At 50.2% G+C, this 26,446-nt stretch overlaps 9 protein-coding genes across 13 annotated transcripts; 4 read left to right on the forward strand and 5 right to left on the reverse strand.

The window, feature by feature from the left end:
- Positions 1–664: 664 nt before the first annotated feature.
- On the forward strand, positions 665–3,349 carry LOC9641862 (uridine-cytidine kinase C). Its single transcript, XM_024678160.1, has 12 exons — positions 665–1,053; positions 1,139–1,253; positions 1,325–1,520; positions 1,647–1,760; positions 1,823–1,996; positions 2,072–2,272; positions 2,333–2,455; positions 2,504–2,592; positions 2,646–2,666; positions 2,724–2,823; positions 2,870–3,046; positions 3,096–3,349. Exons 1-12 carry the CDS (start codon positions 699–701, stop codon positions 3,288–3,290), a joined length of 1,860 nt encoding a protein of 619 aa, XP_024533928.1. The 5' UTR covers positions 665–698; the 3' UTR covers positions 3,291–3,349.
- LOC9638245 (nucleolin 1) lies at positions 3,311–4,710 on the reverse strand. The gene is made up of 4 exons (XM_024678161.1): positions 4,365–4,710; positions 4,191–4,298; positions 4,067–4,137; positions 3,311–4,015 (listed from the first exon to the last, which is right to left on the reverse strand). Exons 1-4 carry the CDS (start codon positions 4,686–4,688, stop codon positions 3,370–3,372), a joined length of 1,149 nt encoding a protein of 382 aa, XP_024533929.1. The 5' UTR covers positions 4,689–4,710; the 3' UTR covers positions 3,311–3,369.
- Positions 4,711–4,724: 14 nt separating this feature from the next.
- Positions 4,725–7,200, forward strand: LOC9641863 (protein DENND6B). The gene is made up of 4 exons (XM_002973199.2): positions 4,725–6,065; positions 6,131–6,329; positions 6,383–6,807; positions 6,856–7,200. The coding sequence occupies exons 1-3, from the start codon at positions 4,756–4,758 to the stop codon at positions 6,716–6,718; spliced, it is 1,845 nt and encodes a 614-aa protein (XP_002973245.2). The 5' UTR covers positions 4,725–4,755; the 3' UTR covers positions 6,719–6,807; positions 6,856–7,200.
- A 5,791-nt stretch (positions 7,201–12,991) lies between these two features.
- LOC9638247 (Golgi SNAP receptor complex member 1-2) lies at positions 12,992–14,107 on the reverse strand. 3 transcript variants are annotated; one of them, XM_024678169.1, is made up of 6 exons: positions 13,956–14,107; positions 13,686–13,870; positions 13,546–13,635; positions 13,417–13,488; positions 13,239–13,368; positions 12,992–13,174 (listed from the first exon to the last, which is right to left on the reverse strand). In XM_024678169.1, the coding sequence occupies exons 1-6, from the start codon at positions 14,071–14,073 to the stop codon at positions 13,077–13,079; spliced, it is 693 nt and encodes a 230-aa protein (XP_024533937.1). In that variant the 5' UTR covers positions 14,074–14,107; the 3' UTR covers positions 12,992–13,076. The 3 variants fall into 3 exon arrangements, with proteins under 3 accessions (XP_024533937.1, XP_002973443.1, XP_024533936.1); XM_002973397.2 differs by having other exon boundaries at positions 13,686–13,897; XM_024678168.1 differs by having other exon boundaries at positions 13,686–13,905; positions 13,956–14,104.
- A 71-nt stretch (positions 14,108–14,178) lies between these two features.
- Positions 14,179–16,023, forward strand: LOC9641864 (U3 snoRNP-associated protein-like EMB2271). The gene is made up of 7 exons (XM_024678232.1): positions 14,179–14,573; positions 14,632–14,956; positions 15,007–15,231; positions 15,296–15,485; positions 15,544–15,713; positions 15,777–15,842; positions 15,893–16,023. The coding sequence occupies exons 1-7, from the start codon at positions 14,179–14,181 to the stop codon at positions 15,974–15,976; spliced, it is 1,455 nt and encodes a 484-aa protein (XP_024534000.1). The 3' UTR covers positions 15,977–16,023.
- LOC9638248 (30S ribosomal protein S1, chloroplastic) lies at positions 15,835–17,468 on the reverse strand. The gene is made up of 2 exons (XM_024678231.1): positions 16,084–17,468; positions 15,835–16,007 (listed from the first exon to the last, which is right to left on the reverse strand). The coding sequence occupies exon 1, from the start codon at positions 17,388–17,390 to the stop codon at positions 16,086–16,088; it is 1,305 nt and encodes a 434-aa protein (XP_024533999.1). The 5' UTR covers positions 17,391–17,468; the 3' UTR covers positions 15,835–16,007; positions 16,084–16,085.
- A 166-nt stretch (positions 17,469–17,634) lies between these two features.
- LOC9641865 (ras/Rap GTPase-activating protein SynGAP) lies at positions 17,635–21,312 on the forward strand. Its single transcript, XM_024678155.1, has 7 exons — positions 17,635–18,438; positions 18,493–18,619; positions 18,700–18,768; positions 18,842–19,621; positions 19,977–20,553; positions 20,621–20,702; positions 20,924–21,312. Exons 2-7 carry the CDS (start codon positions 18,502–18,504, stop codon positions 21,149–21,151), a joined length of 1,854 nt encoding a protein of 617 aa, XP_024533923.1. The 5' UTR covers positions 17,635–18,438; positions 18,493–18,501; the 3' UTR covers positions 21,152–21,312.
- On the reverse strand, positions 21,296–24,737 carry LOC9638249 (epimerase family protein SDR39U1 homolog, chloroplastic). Of its 3 annotated transcripts, XR_002992748.1 has the most exons (15): positions 24,460–24,737; positions 24,359–24,406; positions 24,230–24,299; positions 23,992–24,170; positions 23,896–23,940; positions 23,710–23,850; positions 23,544–23,646; positions 23,416–23,476; positions 23,292–23,362; positions 23,014–23,153; positions 22,558–22,960; positions 22,211–22,495; positions 22,092–22,139; positions 21,594–22,026; positions 21,296–21,527 (listed from the first exon to the last, which is right to left on the reverse strand). XR_002992748.1 is itself a non-coding variant. In XM_002973399.2 (11 exons), exons 1-11 carry the CDS (start codon positions 24,544–24,546, stop codon positions 22,856–22,858), a joined length of 1,050 nt encoding a protein of 349 aa, XP_002973445.2. In that variant the 5' UTR covers positions 24,547–24,737; the 3' UTR covers positions 22,518–22,855. The 3 variants fall into 3 exon arrangements, 1 of the variants encoding a protein (XP_002973445.2); XR_002992747.1 differs by having other exon boundaries at positions 22,092–22,495; XM_002973399.2 differs by lacking the exons at positions 21,296–21,527; positions 21,594–22,026; positions 22,092–22,139; positions 22,211–22,495 and having other exon boundaries at positions 22,518–22,960.
- Positions 24,615–26,445, reverse strand: LOC9641866 (solute carrier family 35 member G1). The gene is made up of 9 exons (XM_002973400.2): positions 26,263–26,445; positions 26,037–26,211; positions 25,872–25,987; positions 25,752–25,811; positions 25,598–25,697; positions 25,483–25,546; positions 25,363–25,434; positions 25,248–25,313; positions 24,615–25,189 (listed from the first exon to the last, which is right to left on the reverse strand). The coding sequence occupies exons 1-9, from the start codon at positions 26,384–26,386 to the stop codon at positions 25,052–25,054; spliced, it is 915 nt and encodes a 304-aa protein (XP_002973446.2). The 5' UTR covers positions 26,387–26,445; the 3' UTR covers positions 24,615–25,051.
- Position 26,446: the final 1 nt, after the last annotated feature.

Here is a 26,446-nt window from a genome sequence, read left to right on the forward strand (position 1 = left end):
AAGAATTCAAGTCGGGACCTTGGACGAGCTCCATGACAATGCAAACGCTTTGCATTTCCCGGTTGTGTGTCACACCATAAACGCTTGCAACGTTCCTGGTTCCTTGCAGGATCCGCAGGCTGCTCGCTTCCCTGGTGAGATCTATCACCTCATCGTCGCTGCTGTGAATCGTCTTGACAGCCACGCTCACCGTTTCGTTGTCTCCCTCGCTGGGATTTGATCCGCTGCTGGAGGAGTTGTAGTAGTTATACGAGTCGAAAGGGCCGCCTTTGATGCGTTTGGAGTCCCACACGCCTCTGTAGAGCTTGTGCTGGACGCCATAGCTGCGAGTGATGGTACCTTTGAAGATGGTGCCACAGCCGCCAGCGCCAATCTCTGTGAGCTTGCTAAACTCGAGCGTTTCCAGTCGATAAGTTTGGGAACTAGTGTATAGATTACCAGCAATAGCGTTGTCTTCGTTCCAGGCTACCTGGGCTTCCTCGTATCCAGTGCTCATTCCAATCCTCTCGGAATGAAGTAGCCCTAGTTGGTTCCTCCTCGCCGATGAGATCTAGGAAAGTCGCCGCGTGGAAGAATTCCAACTTTGACATTGCTTCTTTGACTAGAACTTTGACTAAAGCTTTGACTAATGTTTGACTGGTTGCAGAGAATGTTGTAGATTCTTCCAGTTCTTCACTAGGGCTCGAAGTAGTTTCAGGATGGAATCGTCGATGAGAAAGCTCCTGCCAAGCCCGCATCGCCGGACTGGGCTTCTCAAGGATCAGCTCCAACTTGTGCCGAGAAAGGGCGATGGCGGCCGCGAGGATCGCTACGAGATTGCGCCAATCTCCGACCCCCTCTCCTTCGACAAGGGCTTCTTTCTCTTCATCCGGGCGTGTCAGCTCCTCACGCGCAAGATGGAAGGGGTGACAATTGTGGTGGGAGTTGCCGGCCCCTCGGGCGCTGGTAAGACCGTCTTCACGGACAAGGTCGCGAGCTTCTTGCCCGGGATTGCGATCATTTGCATGGACAACTACAACGATTCCAGCCTTGTCATCGACGGGAACTACGATGGTAAGAATCCAAACAAGGTGTGTGTTGTTCTTTGTTCTTTCGTTTCTATTCGATAGTTTTGGTTGTTTTGCTTTCGTGCTGATAGATCCCAGGATCGTGGACTACGAAATTCTTCTAGACAACATCAAGAGCTTGAGAGCTGGGAACTCTGCCGACATTCCGATATATGACTTCAAGCTCAGTCGTCGAGTTGGCTATAGGTGAGTTGTCTTTCCTTCCTTTTTGCTCGCATTGGGATCAAGGACCAAGTATGTTCTTGCGTTGTTTCCAGGCGTCTGGAGCATCCATCGACGAGAATTGTGATCGTGGAAGGGATATATGCTTTGTGTGAGAAGCTACGTCCATTCCTGGATCTGCGAGTCTCTATAACCGGAGGAGTCCATTTTGATCTCGTCAAGCGGGTTCTCCGTGATATCAATCGCTCCGGCCAAGCTCCGGAAGACATCATCCACCAGATATCAGAAACGGTGATTTTGTATGTTCTTGTGAACAGCAGTGGTTTCATGTATGTTCTTGTGAACAGCAGTGGTTTCATAATTCTCTCTTTTTCATCTCTTTGTTGTTTTTCGCACTTAACTTTGTGTCGTTGCCAGGTTTATCCCATGTACAAGGTGTTCATAGAGCCGGATCTAGCAACAGCACACATCAAAGTAGTCAACAAGTTTAATCCTTTCTCGGGATTTCAGAGTCCAACTTACATCCTAAAGGTTCTGGAGATTTCCTTCGTTCTTTCTTTTCCTTTTCTGATTCAAAGTTTTCGATGCTCCAGTCTTCTCGTCATGTCACGGAAGAAGAGATTAAAGCTGCCATTGGCTCCAAGTTCACTGAAGCAACAGAAGATACTTACGATATCTATCTCTTGCCTCCAGGCGAAGACCCGGAAACTTGCCAGTCTTATCTTCGCATGAGAAATCGCGATGGAAGATACAGTTTGATCTTCGAGGTCTTTTAGAAAAAATGCTCCTTCCAAGATCTATCTTTGTCACTTACCATGACCATGTTTCTCATTTTTCTCTAGGAACTTGTGACCGATGAGGATTTTATCATCTCGCCAAGGATCACTTTTGACGTGAGCGTGAGGCTCTTGGGAGGCCTCATGGCTCTTGGATACGAGATGGCCACCATTATGAAGCGGTCGAGCCGGGTGTTTTGTGACGAGACTGAGAAGATCGTCGTCAAGATTGACAAGCTCGAGCAAGTCCAGCGAAAGTATGTCCAGGTAGATCCTTTCTTAGCTTTTTTGTTCTTGAGGTTTTTGTATCTCACCAAGTTTTGACAGATACAAGGCAAAGATCGATCGCTCGTCGCGGATATCGGGAAGAAGCTGGGGCTCGAAGGCTCGTACATTCCACGCTCTTATATAGAACAAATACAACTGGAGAAACTCACTGCCGAAGTAGTGGTATGGAAAAGAATCGACGTGTTCTTCTCATCTCGATCGTCCAAACAGGCATTGCCGGAGGACCTCAAGAACAAATTAAGCTTGAAAACTACCACTGTTCCGGGAAGTCCAGTTTCATCCAAAACTTATAGCAGAAGGTATGAAGAAATTCTCGTTTTTCCAAGCTCAAAAACTTTCTTTTTTTCTACAGCTTGAGCTGGAATACCTCGAGGTTTGTCATTTTGTTTTTCTTCAAAACACTCGATTCACAGAGTTAAGTGTTTGATAGCTTGAGAAAGCAGCCGGAAAGAAAGCCTCCACCGCTGAAGATCGAAAACCTCCAGAGAATTCAAGACGATCGAGGATCGGAGTCTCCGTTGACAGATCAAGTGAGTGATAAAGTTTCCAAAGATCCAACTTTTCTTTTCTTCGCAGGTGTATCCTCGTGTTGTCGAGCAACTTGCGAATGTCAATGAAAAACTCGACGAGCTCGTCTCAAGGCTCGCAGAGCTGGAGAAGAAACTAATCACGCCTTCTTCAGCAGTCCCTATAATCACTCCTCCTCGACGAGTTCCTAGCGGGTCCAACGACGACCAAGTGCTGAGCAACGAGGTAAAGTTCTCTGCGAATAATTTTCACCCAAAGTTTCACAAACTTCCAGGTGAGATCTCTTGCTCGAGGCCAGCATGACATGAACACGCAGCTAGATCTCCTCACAAACTTCATCCGCCAGAGGCAACTCCTCCCGATCGAGCAAGGTGGTCTAAGCTTGTACCCAAATCCAAAGTTTTTCCTCGTTGGTAGCCTCGCTTTCATTGCCTGTTCATGGTTTCTCGTGAACGCGAGAAAGGCTTGATCGAGAGAAAGCTTCCAATGTACAAAATAAAGTTCATATTGATGTAAGAACTTCTCACAGCTTCTTCCTTCCTCGCTCTCTAAGTTCTCAGCCTCTTCTTGGGCTTGGCAACAAAATCTTTGTCTTCTTCGTCCTCGGATTCCTCTCCGCGCTTCGACTTGGCCTTTGTCTTCGCCATTCTTGAAGCAATAGGAGCGTTGTCTTCATCATCGTCTTCCGACTCTTCTTCCTCTTCGCTCTTCTTCGTAGCCTTGGTTTTCGCAGCTCTCGAAGCAATCGGAGCGTTGTCTTCATCGTCTTCCTCTGATTCTTCTTCGCTCGTCTTTGCCTTGGACTTGGTTCTAGACATTCTCGAAGCAATAGGAGCATCGTCGTCGTCGGACTCTTCTTCCTTCTTGGCCTTGGCTTTGGCTTTCGCACCTCTCGAAGCAACAGGAGCGTTGTCTTCATCGTCTTCCTCAGACTCCTCCTCTTCGCTCTTCTTTGCCTTGGCCTTCGCTTTCGACTTTGGAGGAGGCTCCTTGTCCTTGGGCTTAGATTTCGACGCAGCAGCCGCGGGCTTCTTGGAGGAGCTTCCATTCGTTTTAGCAGCAGCACCTTTCACTGGAGTTGACGTCGAGGCACCTTTCACAGGAGTCGATGGCTGCTTGGACTTCTTTTGTTGATTTCGCTTGTCAAAAGCGGCCTTTGCTTCGTCCTCGGGGAGTAGCCCGTGCTCCATCAACCTGGAACATCATGCTCTAGTTCACAATGAAGAGAGAAAAAATAAAACGTACCAGATCTCAGCCATCTCACTGGTAGGAATTTGCTCACGAGTGCTCTCGTAAAAAATTCTCAAGGGATCTCTCTGCGAAGGACAACGAGTGACTTATCAGCCAGACGATACGAACCCACGCTCACCTCCTCTGGAATCTCATACTTTTGTCCCGGAAGATCGAAAACCTTTTTCTCCCTCACCACTGTTTTCTTCGTCACGATTCTTTTCTTCACAACTTTCCCAGTCCCCGGCTGTGGAAATCAATGAAAGCATTCTCACTGGATGGCGAAAGCCAAGCGATGGATGACGGAGCTTACCTCTATCACCTCCTTGTCCTGGTTCTCGACTTGTTCTTGCACCACCAGCGTCTTTTCCACTCCATTCTCGTGCTCTTGCTTGGCGCTAACTCTCCCCACCATTTCGCTCACCTCTTTCTCATTTGGAGCAGCCTTCTTTGTCACAGTCTTGGACACCACCACGGCCTCCACAGCAGGCTCCGCCGGCGCCGCTTCTTCATCCAAATCCTCCTTCTTCTTCACCGCCTTGGATTCCTTCTTCACCGCCGCCTTGGTCGCTGCCGATCCCTTCTTCGCAGCCGTGGCATCGCTCTTCTTCGCGCCGGCCTCCTTCTTCGCCTTCATCGAGGAGCTATCTCCAAGAACCCTAAATTTCGGCCAAGAGCCCTAATTTTTACTTCCTCTCCCCTTTATGGTGCCATGGCTCGTGGCTCTCTGCGCGCTCCGCTTCGATGTGGAGCAAGGGCAGGTGATGGACTACTGCTTCCCTCCCGATCGCCTCACCGAGCTCGAGCGATCCCACATCGCGCTGTGCGCCTTCCCGGATTCGCAGCAGCAGCGCCAGCGGCAGCATTCGTCGCAGCGCACGGCAATCCACGATTCGGTCTTCTTCTTCCGGATCCCGCGTAGCAGCGGCGCCAAGAATCACAAGCATCTCTTTGGCTACGTCTTCAATCGCCAGCGCCAGGACGAGCGGTTGATCCGGGGCGGCGACCAGAAATCCGTGGTCATCCTCTCCTATTTTCCCTACTGGAGCTCCATCTTCAAGCCACTCGTCCAGATCGCCGGCCCTCTCTTCTTCGACAGCGGCAGCGCGGCGCTGGAGAGGATCTCCTCGATAATTTCCTCCACCTGGCCGCCGCCACCGCCCAATCCCAAGATCCAGGCCGGATTGGAGCTCCCGGTGGTGAACAACATGGTGATCCGGGTCGCGAATCTGGCTCCTCTCCCCGATCAAGGTATCGTGTTCCACGATGTGGATCTCTTCGCGGTGCTCAAGGGTGTTTTGATGCAGCTTTGGCTGCTCTGGGAGCTCGCGCTCGTCGGCGAGCCGCTGCTCGTCGTGGCTCCCTCTCCATCCGTCTCTTGCGAGGCAGTGGCAGCGATCTCCAGCCTGCTAGCTCCGATTCCATGCAGCTCGGATCTCCGCCCCTACTTCACGATCCACGACCCCGACTTCCACACGGATTTGGCAGCGTCGTCGTCCATCCTTCTCGGCGTCACCAATCTCTTCTTTCTCCCGGCATTCTCGTCCTCCAAGAGACTCCCCAGCGTCGTCTCCCTCCTCGATCCTCACCACCACCACCACCAGTTCCAGCAGCTCAAGAAGTTCGTCGACAAGAAGCCGTGGAGTTCTTTGCCTTGGACGCAGCGCCGCCATAGCCAGGCTGTGTGGAGCACCCACGCCCCGGCCACCAAGCCGGACACCTCGGTTCTCAACAGGCTAGTCGACGCGATTCCATCCTCGCCAAGGATGGACGAATCCATGTCTCTCGTCAACAGTGACATCCTCCGCCGCCACTTCGAGGAGCTCACCACCAACTTTCTCGCTCCCATCGCGCCATACTTCGCAGTGCCATCTTCTGGATCAAACAATCCTTTCGTTGATCCGCCACCTCTGCCAGCTTTCGACGAGCAACAGTTCCTGGGCGCGCTGGCGAGCAGGGGTCCCGGGAAGTTTCTGGCCAAGAGGCTTCGTTCCAACTGGATCGACTTGTACAGGTACTTGGTTCTACAATCTTTCGAAGTTTTTCTCACTCTTGGGTTTGTTCCAACTTTGCCACCAGACGATTCCTCCGTGGCCCAAACTTCATGCCGTGGTTTCGATCCAGACGTGCAAATGCCGAGAGAGAGCAGCGGCGGATCTGGAGGCAAGCGCGTGCCCGGGCCGACGTGCGGACCATCGTGTCCAAGATGCCCGAGCTGGAGCTCGTCGAGACTTTCAACGCTATTCTACGCCATCTAGTCGCCGAGCTCGACCTCCAGGTATACACCAGAAGGCTCGAACACCATTTCTAAAAGTTCTCTCTTCTCTCCAGATGACGCAAACCCCGAGTTTTCCGGAGAAACTCCGGGCCGATTTGCGAGTCGTCTTCGACATGCTACCGAAAGACACCCAGCAATTGCTGCTGCTGAATCCACAGCACGCATCGCTGCTCGATCCCAAGACGAGCAACAGCAGCGGAATCAGCAGGAGTAGCAGCGGCAGTAGCAGCACCAAGTTGCCCGGGAGACCGTCAATCCACATATCGTGGTCTTCTCAAGCCACACCCGCGGCACCATTGTCACTTTCGAGGAGGAACAGCCCTTTGGCATTGTCAGGAAGGCTGGCGCAGGAGCTAGCCAGCGATCCTTTGGACTTGGACAAAGTATAATCGTGGAAAGCTTTTCTCCTGTAGAACATTTCTCTGATAGAAAATCTTTGTCAGCTTTGCCGGGACCAAGTCTACTCCGATCCATGGAGGTAAGAACTTGGCGAGTTTTTCATCACAACTCGTGACCATCTCCACAGATCGACGATGTCATCGGCCAAGCTCAAGCTACCAAGTTGTTCCAGAGACCGACGTTTCCAGAGCAAGACGAAGCAGCTCAGTGTTAGAGTTCCGATCGTTCGAAAGCGTGGAGGAGCAATGCTTCGCATCATCAATCAACCAGCTTGTCTTCGACAGAAACAAACTCCGCTGTCAACTTGGCCATTCAGCAACAAGAGTTCAAGCAAAAAAGCGATCACAGCGGAGAGTATCAACGATCTTTAGCACCTACCTGCTATGTTGAAAGCGAGCGAGAGATTCGAGGAGTGAGTGGAAGCTTGTGTGTCTGAGAGTTGAAGGCTAATATCCTGGAACTTCCACATTCACAATCCTCCCATCTTTCTAGTCAGATATTTTGACGAGCTGCGAAAACTACATGTACTATCGGAAACTCAATCAGGAGGTCTGCCAAATTCCTGGTTTGACATTGAAATGCTCTTTACAGGGCTGAAAATTCGAGCAATGCCGCCAGGTGACATTTCACTGGGAGGCGTCGGAATCATCTGGAGACCGGGAGATGTTCTCTTCACAAAGGAAGTCTTGGACAAAGGAAAGGTGGTGGGAGGATATTATCTTCCCAAAGTACCCTAAACAGTTCCTGTATTAGGATCTTTGCTCGTCCCCCACTGCGTCTATGGATGACGAGTTGTTCTTCGACAGGGAGAGGGAGATGCAGGAGCTGCTGACGCTTTTGGAGGTGGGTGCCATGCCCAACATGATAGTACTCATCGGCCCCGCCAACTCAGGCAAGAGTGCCCTCCTGCATCGCCTCCAGAGTCTGTGGGAGGCTGATCAACGCCTCAAGGCCACGATGCCCGTGTTCTATCTCGACATGAGGCTTGCAGACGTGCACACTCCCGCGCTGGCCGCAGCGAAGATTGGCAATCAGCTGCGCACCTGGCTTTCGTGGTTTTGGAAGCTGGGGACAGCCGCGGCTACGAGCCTGAAGATCACGTTCAAGGGTGTCAGTTCGGATGCAATGAGCCTCGCCAGTGTCCTCAAGAAGGAGCCACAGTCGGATCTGGCCTCGGTCATGGCCGCCTTCACAGGTTTGGCGTATGCCGACTGTAATATCAGGCCCGTGTTCATCATTGACGACGTGGACAAGCTCAAGAGATGGGACGATAAAGATCTGGACGTTCTGCTGCAGGGTTTTGTCGCCATGACCAAACAAGACCATCGAGCCGTGGTCATCATGTCTACTTCGGACGACTTCTTCCGGCAGTGGTTTCAGGGGCACGTCCATTCGTCACAGTGGACTCCGCTGGGCGTTGGCCACTTCAGCAAGGAGCATGCGAGGCAGCTCTACTGCAGGCTACTCAGGGAGCGCGAGGTCCAGCAACCAGATGTCACTGATGAGGAGTGGGAGAGGATCTATGCAGTTTGCGGTGGCAGCCCGCTTGATCTAGCGAACCTCGTCACGGGCGTCTTCAAGCGCAGGAAGCAGATGGAAGCGGTTCTAGACGGCATGGTAGACGCGGCAAAGACTAGCGTGGAGACCGGGGCGCAGGCTATCAAGGGAGAACTCGGCTGGGATGGGGCGAAGTTTAAGTCTGTGGCGCGCCTCATCCTGCAGAACAACGGGGCGGTTGGTATTAGGACTGTCTATCGCAAGGCATTCGGTGGTGACGTGAATGAGGCCCGAGCACAGCTTCAAGCAATGATCAAGGCCAATGTGATCCATGTCAGGTATGCACCGGCCGACGTTTCCTACGATGACCTTCACAGGGGTAATGACAAGAGCAAGGACTTCGTCATGGCCATATCCCCTCCGCAGCTCGTCGCCATGAGGGTGTACCTGGAAGAGGAAGAGGAAGAAGAAGCATTGCCATGAAGGTGTCAATTCTCTAAAGGTTTCAATTCAGGTAAGCGTGTCATGAGGTGCACTCAAACAGGAGCTGGAGCTCTAAAACGCTTGGGAGAGATGCACTCGCTAGCTAGGACCCAATGTCTTCTAAACGTAGGTTATAAAGTGATTGCTTACTAGTTTACAGTTGATTTGTCATATAGCATTAAATGAAAAAGGACTTGCAATTCCCTAGATCTCAGATAGATAGAATTGCAATCTCTTGCTTTCCAACCAGCATATTTGTATATTATAAATCGTTTAACATGCATTTAATGAAAGCTTCTATGACAATGTTTATTTTAATAGATTAAGAGAGTAGAAAATCAAGCATAGGTAGAGAAGACAGCATATGCTCAAGGGATCCACAAGTGAGTAGAAAATCAAGGGATAAAAAATTTAACTTGTTAGTCTATCAATTAACCATTTTGTCAAAAATGTCATGCAGCTGACAGCTATAAATTGAGATTCAAATATAATATGTCAGCTCAATATCACTGGTTTGGTAAATTGTAAATGGCGTGTTATTAAATTTATTATTATGATTTATATCTATAATAAATGTTTTTTATATTAGTAGTTCATTATCTATTTCTAAATTCTATCATGTATCACTTGGAGTTTGATGTTTGTTGATTTACTGTGTTTTGCTATATCTTCTAATATATTAAATCTATTCCTTCTAGATAATGTAGCATCTTTTTTCATTAACACTTCTAGTAAGAGGCAAAATCCAACTTAATGAACCAACACCTCCACCCAACTGGGGAAGGAGGACGAACAACAGGTATCGTTTTGATGGAGTGGATGTGTTGTGGGTGGTGATGGTTGATGAAGAGGACAATCTAGTGAGCTATAGTTTGAGTAGCAAGCACTGGAGAGTCCACTGCTCTAGTGGGCCTTTCAAAGTAGAGACGCATTCATGTGTTTTTGTAGATACTCAATAAAAATTAAAGACTCGGAGCTTTTAGAGGGAAATAGTACTGATAGACGATTTGGAAAAACAAACTTCGTTATCTAGTAATGTTCCTTTCTTCGTATAATAATTGTTCTTTGTTTCTAGTTTTAAGGCTCTGGAACTTTGCCAGAGGCTACCTTCAGGGCCAAACTTCATGTTTCGCTCAAAGACGTGCCAATGCCGAGAGAGAGCAGCGCCAGATCTGGAGGCGAGTGCGTGCCTGAGCCGGCCATGTTGTCTAGCTGGAGCTCTATGATTTTTACCCTGCATTATCCGCCTGGCTCTCACTAGGTGTAATTGCAGGGTTTTCTTCAGAACTTCAGAGCTTCTCCAGAACGGGAATCTTTTCTCCTTGCGTTTGTGTCAAGAGAAGACTTAGAAGTGTTCTAAGTTTCTGGTGTATACCTGGAGGTCGAGCTCAAAATTAGCTTATCCATACTATTATGAGATAGTTGCTGTTGATTGGCTCTATAGACAATTCCTAGTAAAGTTCAACAATGATTGATTATATCGAAGTTGACCTGTTTCAGGGAGCTGCATTGTTGAATTCGGGCTTGGCAAGCTTACAAGGTAGTTCTTTGTGTGAGGCAGAACAGGGAAGAGGCGCAAAGTAATTTATAAGCTTGCGAAACTAATAGTTGTATATATGATAATTAAGAATTTATTAATCTGAAGAAATCCATAAAGGTCAGTGTGCGAGTATATAAGATACGAGGCTATTAGGGCTAGACGATGGCGCGTAAGCCACTAAGTAGGACTAAACTCGTCTGGAAGCATCCACCAAAGAGAAAGACTCCCAAAGCTTCGGAGCCGCCAGCGATCAATGCCCCGGGTAGAAAATCTTTTCTCCCGCCGGACGCACCGCGAAAGAGGGTCCAAAGTTGTGGGCAGGACAGTTGTAGTTCTCCGCAGGAGCAGCAGCGATCTCGCGTAGCGATTCCATACGATGAGGAGGAGAATCGAGAGCTAGGGCTTCTAGATAGGGACCTCGAAAGGCTAGTTTTGGAACGCATCCCTCTCGCCTCGCGCATGACAGCCCGGGCAGTGTCGCGCGCCTGGAATTCCAAGCTCTCCACTCGTCCCCCAGCCACGCTGGTGGTGCTCAACGCCTGGAACTCCCGCCAGCTCATCGCCTTTGACACGTGCCACGGTTTCTGGGCAGCGCTGCCCGACGCTTGCTCCCTGCCAGTGGGAGCCTCGCGCCTGCTTGGGGCAGCCGGTGACGTGGCGCTTGCCAAGTCCGAGTGCCCGGGCAGGGTGTTGGTGGGCAGCCCGCTGGGAGGTGGCTGGGCTGACGTGGTTTTACCGCCAATGTGGCTCTCCGACATGGCAGTAGCTCCCGTGCATTTCCTCACAAGGCGACCACACGATGCCTTCCAGGTCATCTCCATCCACGGCCACACAAGCTACGTAAGTCTCTACGACTCGAGCCGGCCAGGTCATTGGTCCACACGTAAACCAGCCCCGTGCATCCCCCGGTTCCAGGCAGCCAAGATTCCTTGCCATGACCGTGCCTACCACACCATTGCCGGTGACACCATCTATTACGAGGACCAAATAGATAGGGCCACCCTGTCCCAGTTCTTGTCCCGTATAGTTCGCTACTCTTTGCTTGACCAGTCAACGGCATGGACTGTGTCAAGGTGGCCCGATAACTGCACGGGCTCCGGCGGTGGAAAGATGGTCTACTGTGGCGGTCATCTCTTTGTTATCGATGTTGGGACGAGAAGCGTTGAGTTGCAAGCTTTAGATACAATAGTGGTGTGGAGATTTGTATGGAAGAGTGGTGAATGGCTGGTGGAGTCCAACTGCCCGGTTGGGGCAAGGAGGACGTCGAGCAAGGGATATTGTTTTGATGGAGTGGATGTGTTGTGGGTGGTGATGGCTGATGAAGAGGGTAGTGTAGAGAATCTAGTGAGCTATAGTTTGAGTAGCAAGCAGTGGAGAGTTCACTGCTCGAGTGGGCCTTTCAAAGTAGAGACAAGTTCATGTGTTTTTGTGGATACACGATAGGGTATCTACAAATCCCTGGAGAGAAATAGAAGCTTTAGTCTTTTACTTCTTTTCTGCTTCTCAAAACACGTTTTCAGCACTGGAGAAGTCAGAGGAAAAAAGACAAGCAAAAAAATGCAGTTTACCACAATAGAGTATTTACAAATCCCTGGAGAGAAGTACTTTTGATGGAAGATCTAGTCTTTTTCTTCTTTCCTGCTTCTCAGAATACCTTTTCAGCACTGGAGAAGTCAGATAAAACAGAGAAAAAGGAAAAAGAAAAACTACGCTCGATCCCTCACTAATCTGATCCGCAAAGAGCACATAGCTGAAATTTTTATCTGCTAAAATAAGATCAATGGTTGCAATCTTTGAAAAGAGATTGTGATTCTAGAGTTCCAAACTTACTGTAGTAAGGATATTGTGGAGGAACAATGTTTTCGCATCATCAGCCAAGCAGACAATATTATGGAAACAAAACTCCAGTAAATCAGCAAAAAGTGAAAGCAAAAAGTGCATAAACATCTTAATGTTTATTAATATTATTAGTGTGATATAATATTAATAATAAACCAGCAAACCAATGAAGCTTAAGCAAGCTCAATTATTTGATATGTTATATAGTGTTGTTTTATGCAACATAGTAAAACTAGCATTTTACTTTGTTATACAATATAATGCTATATGTTTTTTAATACCATATAATGTTGGAATTGCAACATAATTTTTGTAACATAATAAACTTAAACATTCTTATTTTTGGTTTGCTTAAGATTGTAGCGAATATATCTAAAATATGCTTAAATATTCTAAGATATTCTTAGTGTAGATCCTTCTTCCATCCATAGATTCCTCATGGACATTGAGTCCAGTTTTTGTTTTGTTTTGTTTTTTTTTTTTGAAAGAAGAGAATAATTAGAATGCAAAAGTAATATTAATACTAATGGTAATAAGTTTTCATAATGCATTTTATTATGAGAACTTGGACAACTTGTTATGTTATTCAAACCAACAAATTGGAATATTATTATTGTGTTGCTTAGTGTTCTCCCAATCATCATGATTTTGGGTTGCAAATTGCAACAAAAAAATTATGTTACAATTGTGTTATAGTGATTACAACCATGGGAGAAAATCTTCAAGAAGATCCTCGCGCTACTAAATCCTCAGCAGGCACAAATCTTTCTCCTTTCCTCGTTCTTTCTCGAAATTTCGACCTTGTGCATGGAATAGGCTGCTTCATTGAGGAGTAACGAGTGAGCTGGTATTCTCTCCGGAGTGAAAAGGTCTGCCTATAATCGTGGAATTTTGAGCACGCAAATTGTAGAGGAACAATGCTTTCGCATTATCAGCCAGGAGCTTGCCTTGGAAACTTATATAGACAAAAGCATTGAAAAAAACTCCTGTCACTTGGCCATCCAGTAAATCAGCAAGAAGAGAAGGCAAAATGCGATCACGGCCGAGAGTATCAACGTATCTCTGGAACGCTTTCTCTTGATAGCACCTGTGGTGAAAGAGAGCGATCGAGAGAGTCAAGGAGTGATCGAAAGCTTGTGTTTCGGGCTTACCAAGAAGGCTTCGAACGATCGGAAATCTATCACTGAGCTGCTTCATCTTGCCCTGGATCTCGAGAAACGTCGACCTCTGGAACGAGAGAGCGGCCTTGGTCGCTTGAGCTTGGCCGATGACATCGTCGATCTGTGGAGATGGTCACGAGTTGTCACGTTAAAGTCGGCAAGTTCTTACCTGGGAGATGCTTCCGTGGATAGCAGCACGCTCTCGGAGTAGACTTGGCCCCGGCGAAACATTCCCAGAGGCCTGCAATGATTTTTCCTATCACAAAAATGTTCTATCAAGCTTTTGATCGAAAGGAACCTTGAATTCACTGATCTCGCTCCGGACCGATGACAAGAGATCGGCATGCTCTCGCATGGAGTTGATATTCCCTCTTGTTCTTCGGAATTCCTGAAAGCTTTCCTAGTCTGATCGAGGACAAAGAACAAAATCCAAAGAACCTGGGTGAGCTCGTGGAGAATATCGCGATGCCGCGCGAGCTTCTGGCTGATCGAAGCCGTCGACGTCGCCGACGCGACGCAGCGGCTCATTGCATCGTTGAGATCCAGGAGCTTCTCCAGCAGCGACTCGATTTCCATCTCCATGGAATTGTAGGCCACATCGCCGGCCCCGGCGCCATGCCCGTCTGTGGTGGAGGGAGAATCCACATACCCTACCAAGCTACACTGAGTCTGGCAAGAGATCCTAGATCGCAAGAGGGAAATTCTTACCTCCGTGCGCCAGCATTCCTCCCAGCTTGGCGTAGGACGAGAGCTTGACATCGAGGTCGCCTTCGATCTTGCGAGCTTCGCGCCTCAGCTCCTCCCATCTCACATCGCCTTCTTCCATCGCGAGAGATGGGAAAATTTCTAACCTAGAGGGATCGAACCCACATTCTTTGTGGGTATATTCGCGAGATGCTATTTTCTTTATTGTGGGTTTAGGGTTTAGGGCATGGGCAAGCGGCGGGCGGAGAGAAAGCCCGGCAAGAGCAGGGCCCCCAGCGGCGATGGTACCAGCGCCAGGAAGAAGAAGAAGCCGCAGCGATCGGTCGCGGAGGATGATTTCTTCGACGGCGCTAGCAGCGAGGAAGAGAATGCCGCGCGGGAGGAGGAGGTAGCCGACGATGGCGAGGATCTGGAGGAGACTGTGCACGAGAAGAAGGTACGCCTTGCCAAGGCCTATCTTGAGAAGCTCAAGGCCAAGGCGGCCGAGGAGGAGGAGGATCAAGGCGATGAGGAGGTTGGGGAGGATGAAAGACAGGGGAGGAGGGACTCGGTTGTTGCGGATTTGCTGCGCCAGGAGCAGCTAGAGGAGAGTGGGAAAATCCAGAGGAAGATCGCTTCCAGGTAAAGAGAACAAGCTTTCTTCTCTCGTCCCAGGAACGACTTATAACTGTGGTCTTAGATTGTTGCTGCCAGAGGTTCCAAGCGAAGGAAACTTGTTGATCCGGAAGCACAGGCTCTCAGTCACGGCTCTAGCTCTTACCGAAGACGAAAAGTGGGGATTTTCTGGCTCCAAAGATGGACTTCTGCTGCAATGGGACGTCGAGACTGGCAAGTGTTTTCGCTACGAGCGACCAAAACCTGAGAAATCAGCGGAAGCTGGCAAGAAGCCCAGCAGCAGCCGAATCCTTGCGCTCGCGGTAGATTCCAGCGGAAGATATCTCGCCAGCGGAGGACCCGATAGATCAGTGCACTTGTGGGACGTGAGAACTCAAGCACACATACAGGTGGGTGATTCTTTTGACGCTTGATTTTAAAATCCTGATTGGTACTATAGGCGTTTCCAGGACACAGGGGTGCTATCACTTCCTTAGCATTTAGACAAGGAACGACACAACTCTTCTCCGGCTCCTCTGATCGGACTTTAAAGCTCTGGAGTGCCGAGGACAGATCGTACATGGACACTCTTTTTGGTCACCAATCCGAGCTTGTGTCCGTCGACTGCTTAAGGCAAGAACGTGTTCTTTCGGCTGGACGGGACCGGACTCTCAGGCTTTGGAAGGTATGTCGCTGGCTGCTTTGAGTTTTCGTACTTAATTTTTCTTACAGTTCATTTCGTGGCACAGGTTCCTGAAGAAACGCAGCTCGTCTTTAGAGGCTATACGGCATCGATCGAGTCGTGCTGCTGTATAACAAACGGAGAGTTTTTGTCTGGTGCTGACGATGGCTCCGTCGCGCTCTGGAGTGCATTGAGGAAGAAGCCCGTGTATATAGCCAAAAGTGCGCATGGGCCAAAGGTGGAAGAACACAGGAACGGTGATACTCCTTGGATCTCTCTTTTCACTGTGAAAGTTCTAACTTTCGACTGTTCCAGGTGAGACATCGCTACCAGCGTCGTGTGGAGCAATTGAGGCATGGGTCGGGGCAGTGGCTACTTGCCGAGGTAGCGATCTAGTAGCAAGTGGAGCTGGAGACGGCAAAATCCAACTTTGGTCAGTAGAAGATGGGAATAAAAGTCTCAAGCCTCTTCATACTCTACCAGCCGTAAGTTTCTTAATCCTTTTCGCCTCTCACGACGATCGATCAACCCTCTTTCAACCTTCGCAGAAAGGATTTGTTAACGCGCTAGCGTTTGCTCGTAGCGGGCGCTTCCTACTAGCAGGAGTTGGCCAAGTAAGTCTCTATTCATCCATTGATTTACTCAAACACAAAGTACTGTACAGGAACCTCGCCTGGGAAGATGGGCTCGAAACTCTCAGGCCAAGAACGGCGTTCTAGTTCACAAGCTAGAGCTAGCATCATTGTAGAGGTACTGTACTCGACTCGGCTCAAAATACACTGAAGTTTTGGACAAGTGAGGTGGTGGCATTAACACAGAGTGAAGAAGAGAAGTGAAAGGAAGAACAGAGCTTACTTTCATAGAGGTGTCGACAAAATGTCCGCTGCTGCCTCCTCCGGCGCTGGCTCCGCCGCCGCCGGGAGATCTTCCTCCACTCCGAGGATATCGGCGCTCAAGCCAAATCTCCCGGCTCCTTGTTGGAACTGCAAGTCCTCGGCCCGAGCAGCAGCCTCGGCCTGCGCGACCCTTTGCCGGAACGTCATCGCCATCTCGTCCGCCTTCTCGTACACCAGCGATGGATTCCGCAACATATCTCCAGGGGTCGGCTCCAGCTTCTTGGTGGACAAGCTTATGCGCCCCCGATCCTTGTCATGGCTCAAAACCATGACTTTGAGCTTGTCACCCGGCGAGAGGACGTTCTCCACGGTGGTGATCCGGTCGTGGCTGATCTGGCTTACGTGCAAGAGCCCAGTGAGTCCTCCCAGATCGATGAACGCGCCGTATGGTTTGATCGTCTGGACGGTTCCCACCACCACCGAGCCGATGCCCAGCGTGGCTTGATTCTCTGCTAGAGCTTTCCTGTGGCTCACCACCAGCCTCTTTTGTTCTTCGTCCACCTCGAGAACTTTCACTGGGAGCTCCCTTCCTGTGAGATTCTCCTGGTTGAGGCCTCCGGCGAGCTGCGAGAATGGAAGGAATGCCTTGAGGCACTCGATCTGGAGCGAGAGGCCACCGCGGTTGCTGCTCACCACCACGCCCTTGCAAATCGCGTCCTCGGCCTGGATTTGCTTGAGCCTCTCCCACGAGAGCTTGATGTGCATCTCGCGGAGGCTGACGATGAAGCGGCTGTTCTCCTCGTCCTCGCGGACCACCTCGAATTGCTCCTGGACGCCGGAGAAGAGACCCATGACACGCAGATCCTTGAGCTTGAACACCGACGCCAAATCCATGGGCAGGAAGGCCATGGATTTGCCGCCAATGTCCACCAGCGCGCCCAGCTTGTCGGTGACGAACACCGTCCCCTTCACCACATCGCCCACGCTGTGGTCGAATTCGTACTTGGACAGCGCCTCCTCGAACTCCTCCACCGTGAACGGCACGCCCTCGAGAGGATTCTCCTGGAGCGCCTCCCACCGCCGCTCAATCTCCTCCTTGATGTCCAGATTCCGCGAGCGCGGGTCCGCGAAGGCTACCACGCAGTGGACACGCGCCGCATTCTTGCCGCCGCCTGGAAATCCTCCCGCGGCCTTGCGATTGCTGCCGAGAAACCCTCGCCTGCCCGCGAAGCTGCTGCTGCTGCTAGATCCTACCACTAGCGGCTTCCCGATGCCAATCCCGCCGCCTAGCTGCGTCGTCGTCGTCGCCACCGCCGCTGCCCCCATCGATCGATGATTCGATCGCTACCCTAGCTATCCATCCATTTTCTTGGGGTTAAACCCTAAACCCCCAATCTTCCAACTAGAACCACAAGTATATCCACAAAGCCAAATAAATATTTGGAGGGAGATGATGCTATGATCTCGCGATCACAAGACAAAGAAAAATCATAACCCAATCCGCGATTCCTTAATGGAAAGCAACGCAGTCATTGACTCCGCGATTTGATCTTAAAGTTTTTTAATTGGCCAGGCGTGCCGCACGGCTCGAGTGAAGTGACGCCCGCGGCACGGTGCCGCGCGGCGTGTACGATAGGCTACGGTGCCGCTGGTAATTGTACGGTGGAGGAGATTTGAAAACATTTGTACCGCGCGCTCCTTACAGCCCGTGCCGCGCGGTACAAGAAGTGACGCCGGCGGTACGGAGTTTAATTTGCTCCCTAGAATAATTTTGGAGCCAGCAAGGAGGCTCTGTCCTGAGATTTGTTTTGTCTGCCAGAGGAGAGTCAGAGACGAGGCAGTCAGTCGAGGGTCTATGTGTGAGAGTGTGTAATCTTGTGAGAAAGAATTCCACTCCACCACTCCATTTCTATCTATCTAAAGAGGTGGGAGGGAGCTCTTCTCTTCCCATCCAAAATCCCATTTTTCTCGCGCAAAATCCCGTTTTTCCGTGCCACTCCTCTCCCGCGCGATCGATCTCGCCACTGGGCGCTCGCCTCCCAATCGCCCTCTTCCTCCATTTTCCTCTCTCGTTCTTTCTTCTTCCTCTCTTCTTCTCGGTAGGTTTGTGGGTGTTTCGAGTTCGTTCGCCATCGTTTTCCAGGTGAAGAGCAACAGAGCGTGAGGAGGAAAACTAGCAGCCAGGAGAGAAATCAATGCTGCTTCCATCTCCATCGCTGGAAAGCTCTTCGTCTTCTTCTTCTTTCTCTCGCTCTTAAGTCTCTCTTCTGCTGGCGCCCGTGACTACGTACTATTCCATTGCCCAATCGAGGGAATTGGAGACGCGAGCTTGGAATTCGAGCGAGGGGCCAATGTAGGCTCTCTGGGAGCCAAGGTATGGACCGATTCCATTTTCTCTTTCTCTTACCAGCGATAGATCCGTGTCTAGGAACGAGCAATGTCCGTGGAGGTGATTGATTCCTCCTCGCAGCAGCAGCAATCGTCGAGCAAAATGGTGGAGGGATCGACCAAGCAAGTCGCCATGAGTCCCAAGCATCACGCACTACTCCTCGAAGGTGGGAGAAAACGCGAAAGAGAATCCAATGCTCACGTACCTTCGCCCAAAATCGTGTTTTGGGTGGTGATTGATTGGCAGGAGGAAGAACACGAGAGGAGCTGATTGGAATCCATAGCCGCCACGCATCAGAATCTCTCCTCCTCAAAGGTATAGAAAACTCTACTCTCTCTCTTTTCTTCTCGATCTACGGGTGTGAGAGATCTTCCAAATTTTTCTCTAGGCACCTCTCCAGTAGCGCTCGAGAGCAATGGCTATGGATGGTCGACGCCAAAGCCCGACGCAGCTCTGCTCAAGGTGATGAAGCTCCAGGCCAGCGGCGGTGGGGGCAAGAAGAATGGCGGAAGAACAGCGGCGCAGCCGGGGTCGCAGGAGAACCGGATCACCACCGACGAGGAATCCGCGGACTACGACAGCAGCCTGGAGAACACATCCAGCGTCTCCAGCTTTGATTTTAACAGCCGAGGAGATCCACAGCAGCGCTCCGGCGGTGGCGGCGCCACCACTACCGCGCGATCGATGTTGAAGCCAGCTCCCTCGAAGTGGGACGACGCCGAGAAGTGGCTCGTCTCGTCAGATGGAGCGGCGATCAAGAGCAGGATGATGGCAGCGCCCAAGATGCAGCAACTGCTGTCCTCGATCCCCAATCACGTCATTATCAATGCGAGCAAGAAGGCCGCGCTGCTCGGGCAGCCACCGCGCGGTACCGCCGGTGCCGCCGGCGGTATGATGCCACCGCCGGACGATAAGAAGATCGATGGCCCCGCGGCGTACAAGTTCTCTTTCATGCCCAGCCCCGGCGGAGGAGGAGGAGGACCTGTGAAGACGCGATCGATGAGCTCGCTCGATCGCTACCCGCTGGAGGAGCTCCACGAGCTGGCTTGCGACGATGCCAAGCTCAAGCTGGTGACCAACTTGGCCCAGGACGCGATCGACGACGCCGTGGACGATGATCTCTCGAAGCCGGCCCTCCGGACCGAGAAGCCCACCTCGGACTTCTCAGGTAAGATCACTCTCTTCTTTCCTTCGAAACTTTCATAGTTCTCCAGCTTTCCAACTTAGTTTTCCAGCTCTAGCTCTTTAGAACTCTTCGAGTGCTTCTTTTCCAGCTTAGTTTCTTAGTTTTTCCAGCTCTAGCTCTCCTTTCCAACTTAGTTTTCTAGTTTTCCAGCTTTGAAAGAACTTAGAACTCTTCGAGCACTTCTTCCTTGGTCCTTTCCAACTTAGTTTCTTAGTTTTCCAGCTCTAGACTTAGTTTCTTCTTAGTTTTTCCAGCTTTGAACGAACTGAGAACTCCCATCCAGCTTTAGAACTCTTCTTACTTGGCATTTCTAACGTGGAGATCTTTGAAACTTTAGATCATCCGGGCGCCAAGGGCGAGCACCAGAGCCCCGGGGGTAACGGAGGCGGCGGCGGCGGCGTAGCAAACCCCGCTACGTCGTACGTAGCGCCGCCGGGGCTGAGGTCGGTGTCGATGCGCGACATGGGGACTGAGATGACGCCCATTGCGAGCCAGGAGCCGTCGAGAACGGGCACCCCGATAAGAGCCACCACCCCGACCATTCGGAGCCCGGTATCCTCTCGGCCCTCCACGCCCGGGCGGATCACAGCCACCATTGACGACGATGGTGGTGGTGGTGGCGGCGGCGAAGGTGGCGGTGGAGTAGCGGCGGCGGGGATTAGCAGCGGCAGCCAGACGCCCGGGATGAGCGAGCACCTGGTGCTGTCGGAGAAGCACAAGACGAGGCAGGAGATTCGAGCGCTGGGAGCGCAGCTGGGCAAGGCAAACATCGCTGCCTGGGCGTCGCGCGAGGAGGAGGAGGAGGATGCTTCCAAGTGCCTCAAGAACATCGATCTGGAGGAGGTGAAGAGGAATGTGCTCGAGACGAGGGCGGCGGCGTGGGAGGAAGCGGAGAAGGCCAAGTACGAGGCAAGGTAGACAACCATCGCTAACTTTGATTTTCATTGTCCGCCACCTTTCTTTGTTTTTGGTTTCTTGCAGGTATAAGAGGGAGGAGTCCAAGATCGTGGCGTGGGAGAACCACGAGAAGGCCAAAGCCGAGGCCGAGATGCGTCGAATCGAGGTAAGATCTTCTTCCTTCCTCTGAGAAAATGCTTGCTTGTTTCAAGGCGACGAGAGCTACGGTTTCTTTTCTTTCTTTTTTTTTCTCCTCTTGACTGGTCGTACGTAGCTAGCAAGTGCTCAAGTTTCTAGGAGTTGTTCTTCGTCTCTCTCTTTCATCGTCGAATCTTTTCTGCCTGAGTAGCGCAGAGTGGTTTAATTGATCTGATTCTTTCTCTCCAGGTGAAAGTGGAGCGAATGCGATCGCACTCTCACGAGCAGCTCATGAACAAGCTGGCGATTGCGCGGCGGAGGGCCGAGGATCTGCGAGCCGCGGCCGAGTCCCGGCGAGTAGAACAGGCCGCCAAGACGGCTCAAAGAGCCGACTACATCCGGCAAACCGGGAACATGCCGGAGGCGACTTCTTCGCCTCTCTCGGCGTTTCTTCGCATCGGGCGATGGTGTTGCTGATACAAAAGAGAGAGAGAGAGAGAGAGAGAGAGTGAGAACCAAATGATCATGAAACAAAGAGGCAAGATCAGTCAATCCATCCAATCGAGACGCGTGAGACTCGAAAGAGAGAGGGAGGACAAGAAAACAAATTGAAAAGCTCGAGAGTTTAAACCGAGGTGTGATTGATGTAACTGGAGTCAGTCAGCTCTCATCGTATACCTTAATCGCAGCCGTGTTTCAAGTGAATCTAGCAGGGACAGCACATGGAATTGCGGAGCTGGGCGTTCAAACTCACGAGAAAACTAGTGTTTCCTCCGCTCCCGTGAAAGTTACAGCAGCACCGCAGCTGGGTAGTAGTGTTCCTCCACATGACGGTATATGTATTTTAAAGCTGCTGGAGGAGATTAAATAAAAAAACACCACTAGTCAGCTCCAGATTTTCATTCATGAACTCGCATACCTGGCTCTCCGAGTTATAGCACTTTTGGAGGATTGGAGCTTGGAACTTCACATATTTCAAAGTCTTCTCCTGGGGACTTGTTCCTCCACAGCGTCAGATCAGAGCCATGGGAAGTAAGGAAGTTATCTTATCTGTGCGGACTGGTCTCCCTGAGTACTAACTTCCAAGTGTGCTACGTCACAAGGACCAGCTAGCGCTGGGGACTGATTCGTTTTGGTGCTCGAGAGAACAGCAGCAGCAGCGGCAGCAGCGCCACGACAGGGGTCGTCGTCTCGTCTCTCACAGGCCGATGACGAACGAAGTATAGGGGTGCTCCTTCCGCCAATGGAGTGTAGACCGTACTTTAAAACAACTTCGAAGTCGAGCCCCGGAGCGAAATTTGCCGCTCTTTTGACCGCGTCTAGAAGCTGTTGTTGTCGTTGTTGAAAGCAAGCTGTAAGAGGGATGTTAAGACGTCGAAAGAAGGAAGGAAATGAAATGGACTGGTAGCTACGTTACCGCATAGCATTCAAGCTGGAGTGACCATTCACGTTCAGGATAAGACACCTGAAGAACAAAAGAGACACAGTGGTGTGTAGCATGAGGAAAGAAGAAGAAAAATCAAGCTCAAGTGTTACCATAAATAAGAGACCACTTTGTTAAGAAAGAATCTGCCAAACTCTCCACTGTTTAAACGAACAAGCTTTTACGTTACCTCTGGCAATTGGACCGTCTGCCGGGATATAAACTTTAGAATAATGAAACCTGCTTGCTTGCTGCATGCATGCCAGTAACTGAAATCACAGTGATCAGTCCTCACAAACTCTAACAGCCAATCTTTTTCTTTGATAATCCTTGCCAGTTCGAACGAACGAGGACGAAGCTTTACACTGCACCCTGTAGTTGAGATATCGGACTTGAATCTAGCAATTGCACGCGAGTCTCTTTTATCAAGAAAAGAAAATTTTCCTTTGCATTCTCATACCTTGCTCGAGCTCTTATAGAGGGACCTGGAACTACGAAGTTCACATATCTCAAAGCCTGCTGGCTGCAACAGTGTCTTGTCCACCAGCGTTGTCAGGTACATGTCTTTGGGCAGGGAACTAGCCTTGTGTGGACTGCTCCTTCCTGTCTACTAGCTGCCAAACGTACGTCCACGGGCCAGCTGTGACTGCTTCGTTTGGTGGTGAAAAAGCTGTGGTGAAAGCAGCAGCGGTAGCAAGCTCCACAGCAGTGACGACGAAGAAAGAACGACGAGGAATAAGAGTCCGTCCTTTGCCTTTCTAGGAAGCAAAGATTGCCTTCAGAGCGTCCCCAATGTAGCGGTACTTAAACTTGAAACCGAGCTCTTGAGCTCTCTTTGGTACCACTCTTTGACCGTCGAGAACCTGTTGTTGTCATTGAAAAGGTGAATCTTTAGGGAGAGATAGATTCTACTTACCGCACTCGCACCCTCTCCAAGTACTGCTTTGAGAGCAATCTCAGGAACAGGGAGCCATGACGGACGTCCCAAGACTCTTCCCAGAGTGTCACAAATCTCGGCCATTCGGACTGGATTCGGGGCTGTCCCATTGATTACACCTGACCAAACCACACCAAACGGCGTTACATTCCGCAAGAACTTCCAAGTTACGGCTGTAAGAACTTTGCCGAGCAATCTACTGTACGAAGGTACACCACAAAGCAGCCGAATAGAAAACGATGAAACTGGTTATTTACCTTTGTAGGTTGGATTCGTTAGCGCTTCAATTATCAGTGACACCAAATCCTCGCGATGCACCCACGAGAACCTGGCAGCGATTTCTCCACATTTAGAAGAACAAATTCAGGAGAGAAATCTCACCATTGTTTTCCAGAGCCTATAGGACCGCCAGCAAAAACTTTGAATAATGGGACCATGCTTGCTGCGTGCCAATAACAGAATCAGGCAACAATAACTAAGGAACAGCCATTTTCAAATATTATACGTGCCTAGAGCGCCACCCTCCTTGTCGAGTACAATGCCAATGCGAAGGAGGACAAGCTTTACACTGCCATCAACATTGCTTGCGGCAGCTTCCCATTCCCGGCAAACCTGACAAACACACGGCAGCAGAGAAAATAAGTATGAAACAATGATTAAATTACGTATACGTACTTCGGCGAGATAATCATTTCCCGAAGGACTCGTTTCGTCATACGTAGATGTCTCGCTTGCTCCGTAGAATCCCACGGCGGAAGCACTCACTAAAACCTTGGGACGTAGTTCTTTTGGAGTAGTGTTGATGGTTTCAACAAGCTGAAAGAAAGCGTGTCTTGTTTGAAGAAGAAAACGAGGAAGTACCTTTGTGGTGAGACTTATCCTGCTTCGTTTGATCTCGTCTTTCACCTGTAACCTTTTGAGCAAATGTGGATACAGAAAGGCTAGAGAGAAACGAACCTCCGATGTCCAGCGAGTGCTGATAGGTGTCCCAGTAAGATTGACAACTCCAGTCGATCCTGGAATGCATTTCTCCAGATCACGCTCTAAGGATACCTCAACGGTCGGATAGTCCCTTGCCGGGAAAAGATCAGCTGCCTTCGAAATGGAACGCGTAAGAACTCGGACTTTGTGTCCATCTGGAAAAACCAAGGAAAACATTATCTTCAAGGACATGTCTTCATAAAATACAACAGACCCGAAGCTAGCCTGTGTACCAATCTTCTTCCAATAAATCCCGTGGCACCTGTTATGGAGACAACCATCGTCTAGTATAGACAAACGAAGAAAATGTTTACACGCTTTACGACTAGACAAGTAGAAGTACCTCAGGTGACTCTGACCGGCACGAAATGCAGAGCTTAACTCCATGCCTCTGATGAATCGAAAGTTAGAAGCAATGCAGAAAGGATAAAGAGAGTTGCTTACCTTGAGGACAATCCCCCGTGGGCTGGGAATTGTCCAGCTCGAGCGAACAAAACTGGAAGGGAAACGAACCAAACTGGCACCCTCCATCGGTTCTCCTCCACTTCCACCCACAAAATCTTAGTCCGAGAGCCCTATGGTGGAGATATAGCCAAGTGTGCGTTGACCGTTGGATCAAATCATCTTCCGCGTGAGAATGAGCGAGCAGCAGCGGCAAGGAATGGCAGCCCTCCGGCGTTCCAACGCCGCTCTCAGGCTGCTCCTGCGCTTGCAATCGGCAGCCCTGCCAGGCATTCTTCTCGACGACCCAAATCATTCCATCTCTTTCTTGGATCTGATCGATTTTCACGTTGCTTGCAGCGGAGGCGAGCAACCACCATCGTCCGAGGCGAGAGGCACCACCAGCTCGGGTAGTTTCCAGTTTCTTGCTTCTTCTAGACTAGCTTCGCTTCGCTTGATTCTTGCAGAGCCACGATTCTGCAGCCACTGCTGAGGGGGATCCACGACGAACTTTGGTGGCGGATTGCTGCCGCATGCTGCTGTTCCTGGTGACAGTCGCGGCGATCGGCTTCATTCTCCTGAGAACTTCTTCGTGCTATTTGGGATGAGTTTTTGTACTCTCCTTCCCAGAAACAAATGCTGCGCTGCATGTAATCAAAACTGCTCCAATTGCACCCTGCAACGATGGTCTCTCTCCAAGGAAAACCACCCCGAGAACGTAGCTACACACAACCTGCGTGGAATCAGAAAGAATTATACGCAGCTCAGGCTGATTGGATGTTGTGATTTACCTTGACGTATTGCATTGATGTTGCTTTGGCTGCTTTCTCTAGCTGCAAGCCTCTGGTTAAGAATATCTGGCAAACCATACTCGTAAGAACGCAAAAATAGAGCAGCGTATCTTACTTGAGCCGCATAAGCCGAGAGGCCAACCCCACAAAGCTCCAGAGTCTCTATGACGCCGGGAAGTTTCCATCCCTGCACGATTTCGTCAATTGCTTGCTAAAAGTATGACATGTTTCTTACCTGGAAGAGCATGGCAAACAAAGCCATTGGAGCTGAAAAGGCAGCAAACGCAAAAACGCAAACACTGCAGCTAAAAGTTTAGCACTTGCCTTGCACGGGAAAAACCATCACCTACGCTGGAGGCTCGCCGTGTTTTCCAACCATGCGAATGATAATATATGACAGCGCACCCATCGAGGCTCCAACCATTGCCATAGCTACTCCCAAGCATGCATCTGTAAAAACAATTCTGTGACTTCATTAAACATTTCAAGACTCGATTCACCGACCTGTGACGAGATTTTGTGGCTGTATGACGAGCAGGACACCTAAAAAGCTGAAAAGCGTCCCTGCGTTGCCGGTCAAGTTGAAAGAAAAACAACGAGAGAAAAAGGCGTGCACTTTAGTACCTGTGATATCGTAGATTCCCCAGCTTTCATGCAGCAAAAATGTTGCTAGAATCGCCGTGAATACAGGCATGGTGAAGTTGAGAATGGTAGCGTCTCGCAGTGGAAGCACCTGTATGCTTTAGAATTTTTTTCACGCTATTTTTTCTTCCAAAAGGTCTTTCTTACCTGTAGAAATATGTAGAAAGCGCAACAAAGCCAACGATGGCACGACTGATCACCAGCTGCCTCGCTGCGGCCGATCCCAGCAGCGGATATTTCATGCGGCGGAGCTCCAGACCCGATAGCAGCGCCACGATTCCACAGCGAGCGGCCACAATTTGCGAGGATGGGAAGGATTTTACTGCGAAATCTCGAAATATCAGGACGATCATCGATCGCTTCACTCACTCACCGGCAAGGATCTTGACAAGCAGTCCCATGACGCTGTAGGCGGCCGAAGAAATCATCATCGAGGAGACGCCGGATCGATGGCTCCAGCGTCCGCCTTGCCCCATTTCGATGTCTTCCTCCTCCATAGCTAGCGCTAGGGCTCTAGCGAATATTCTTTTACCGTTTGTAAACAGCTCTAATGATAC

This window comes from Selaginella moellendorffii, unplaced genomic scaffold (genome assembly GCF_000143415.4).
Source record: "Selaginella moellendorffii unplaced genomic scaffold, v1.0 SELMOscaffold_21, whole genome shotgun sequence".
NCBI lineage: Eukaryota > Viridiplantae > Streptophyta > Lycopodiopsida > Selaginellales > Selaginellaceae > Selaginella > Selaginella moellendorffii.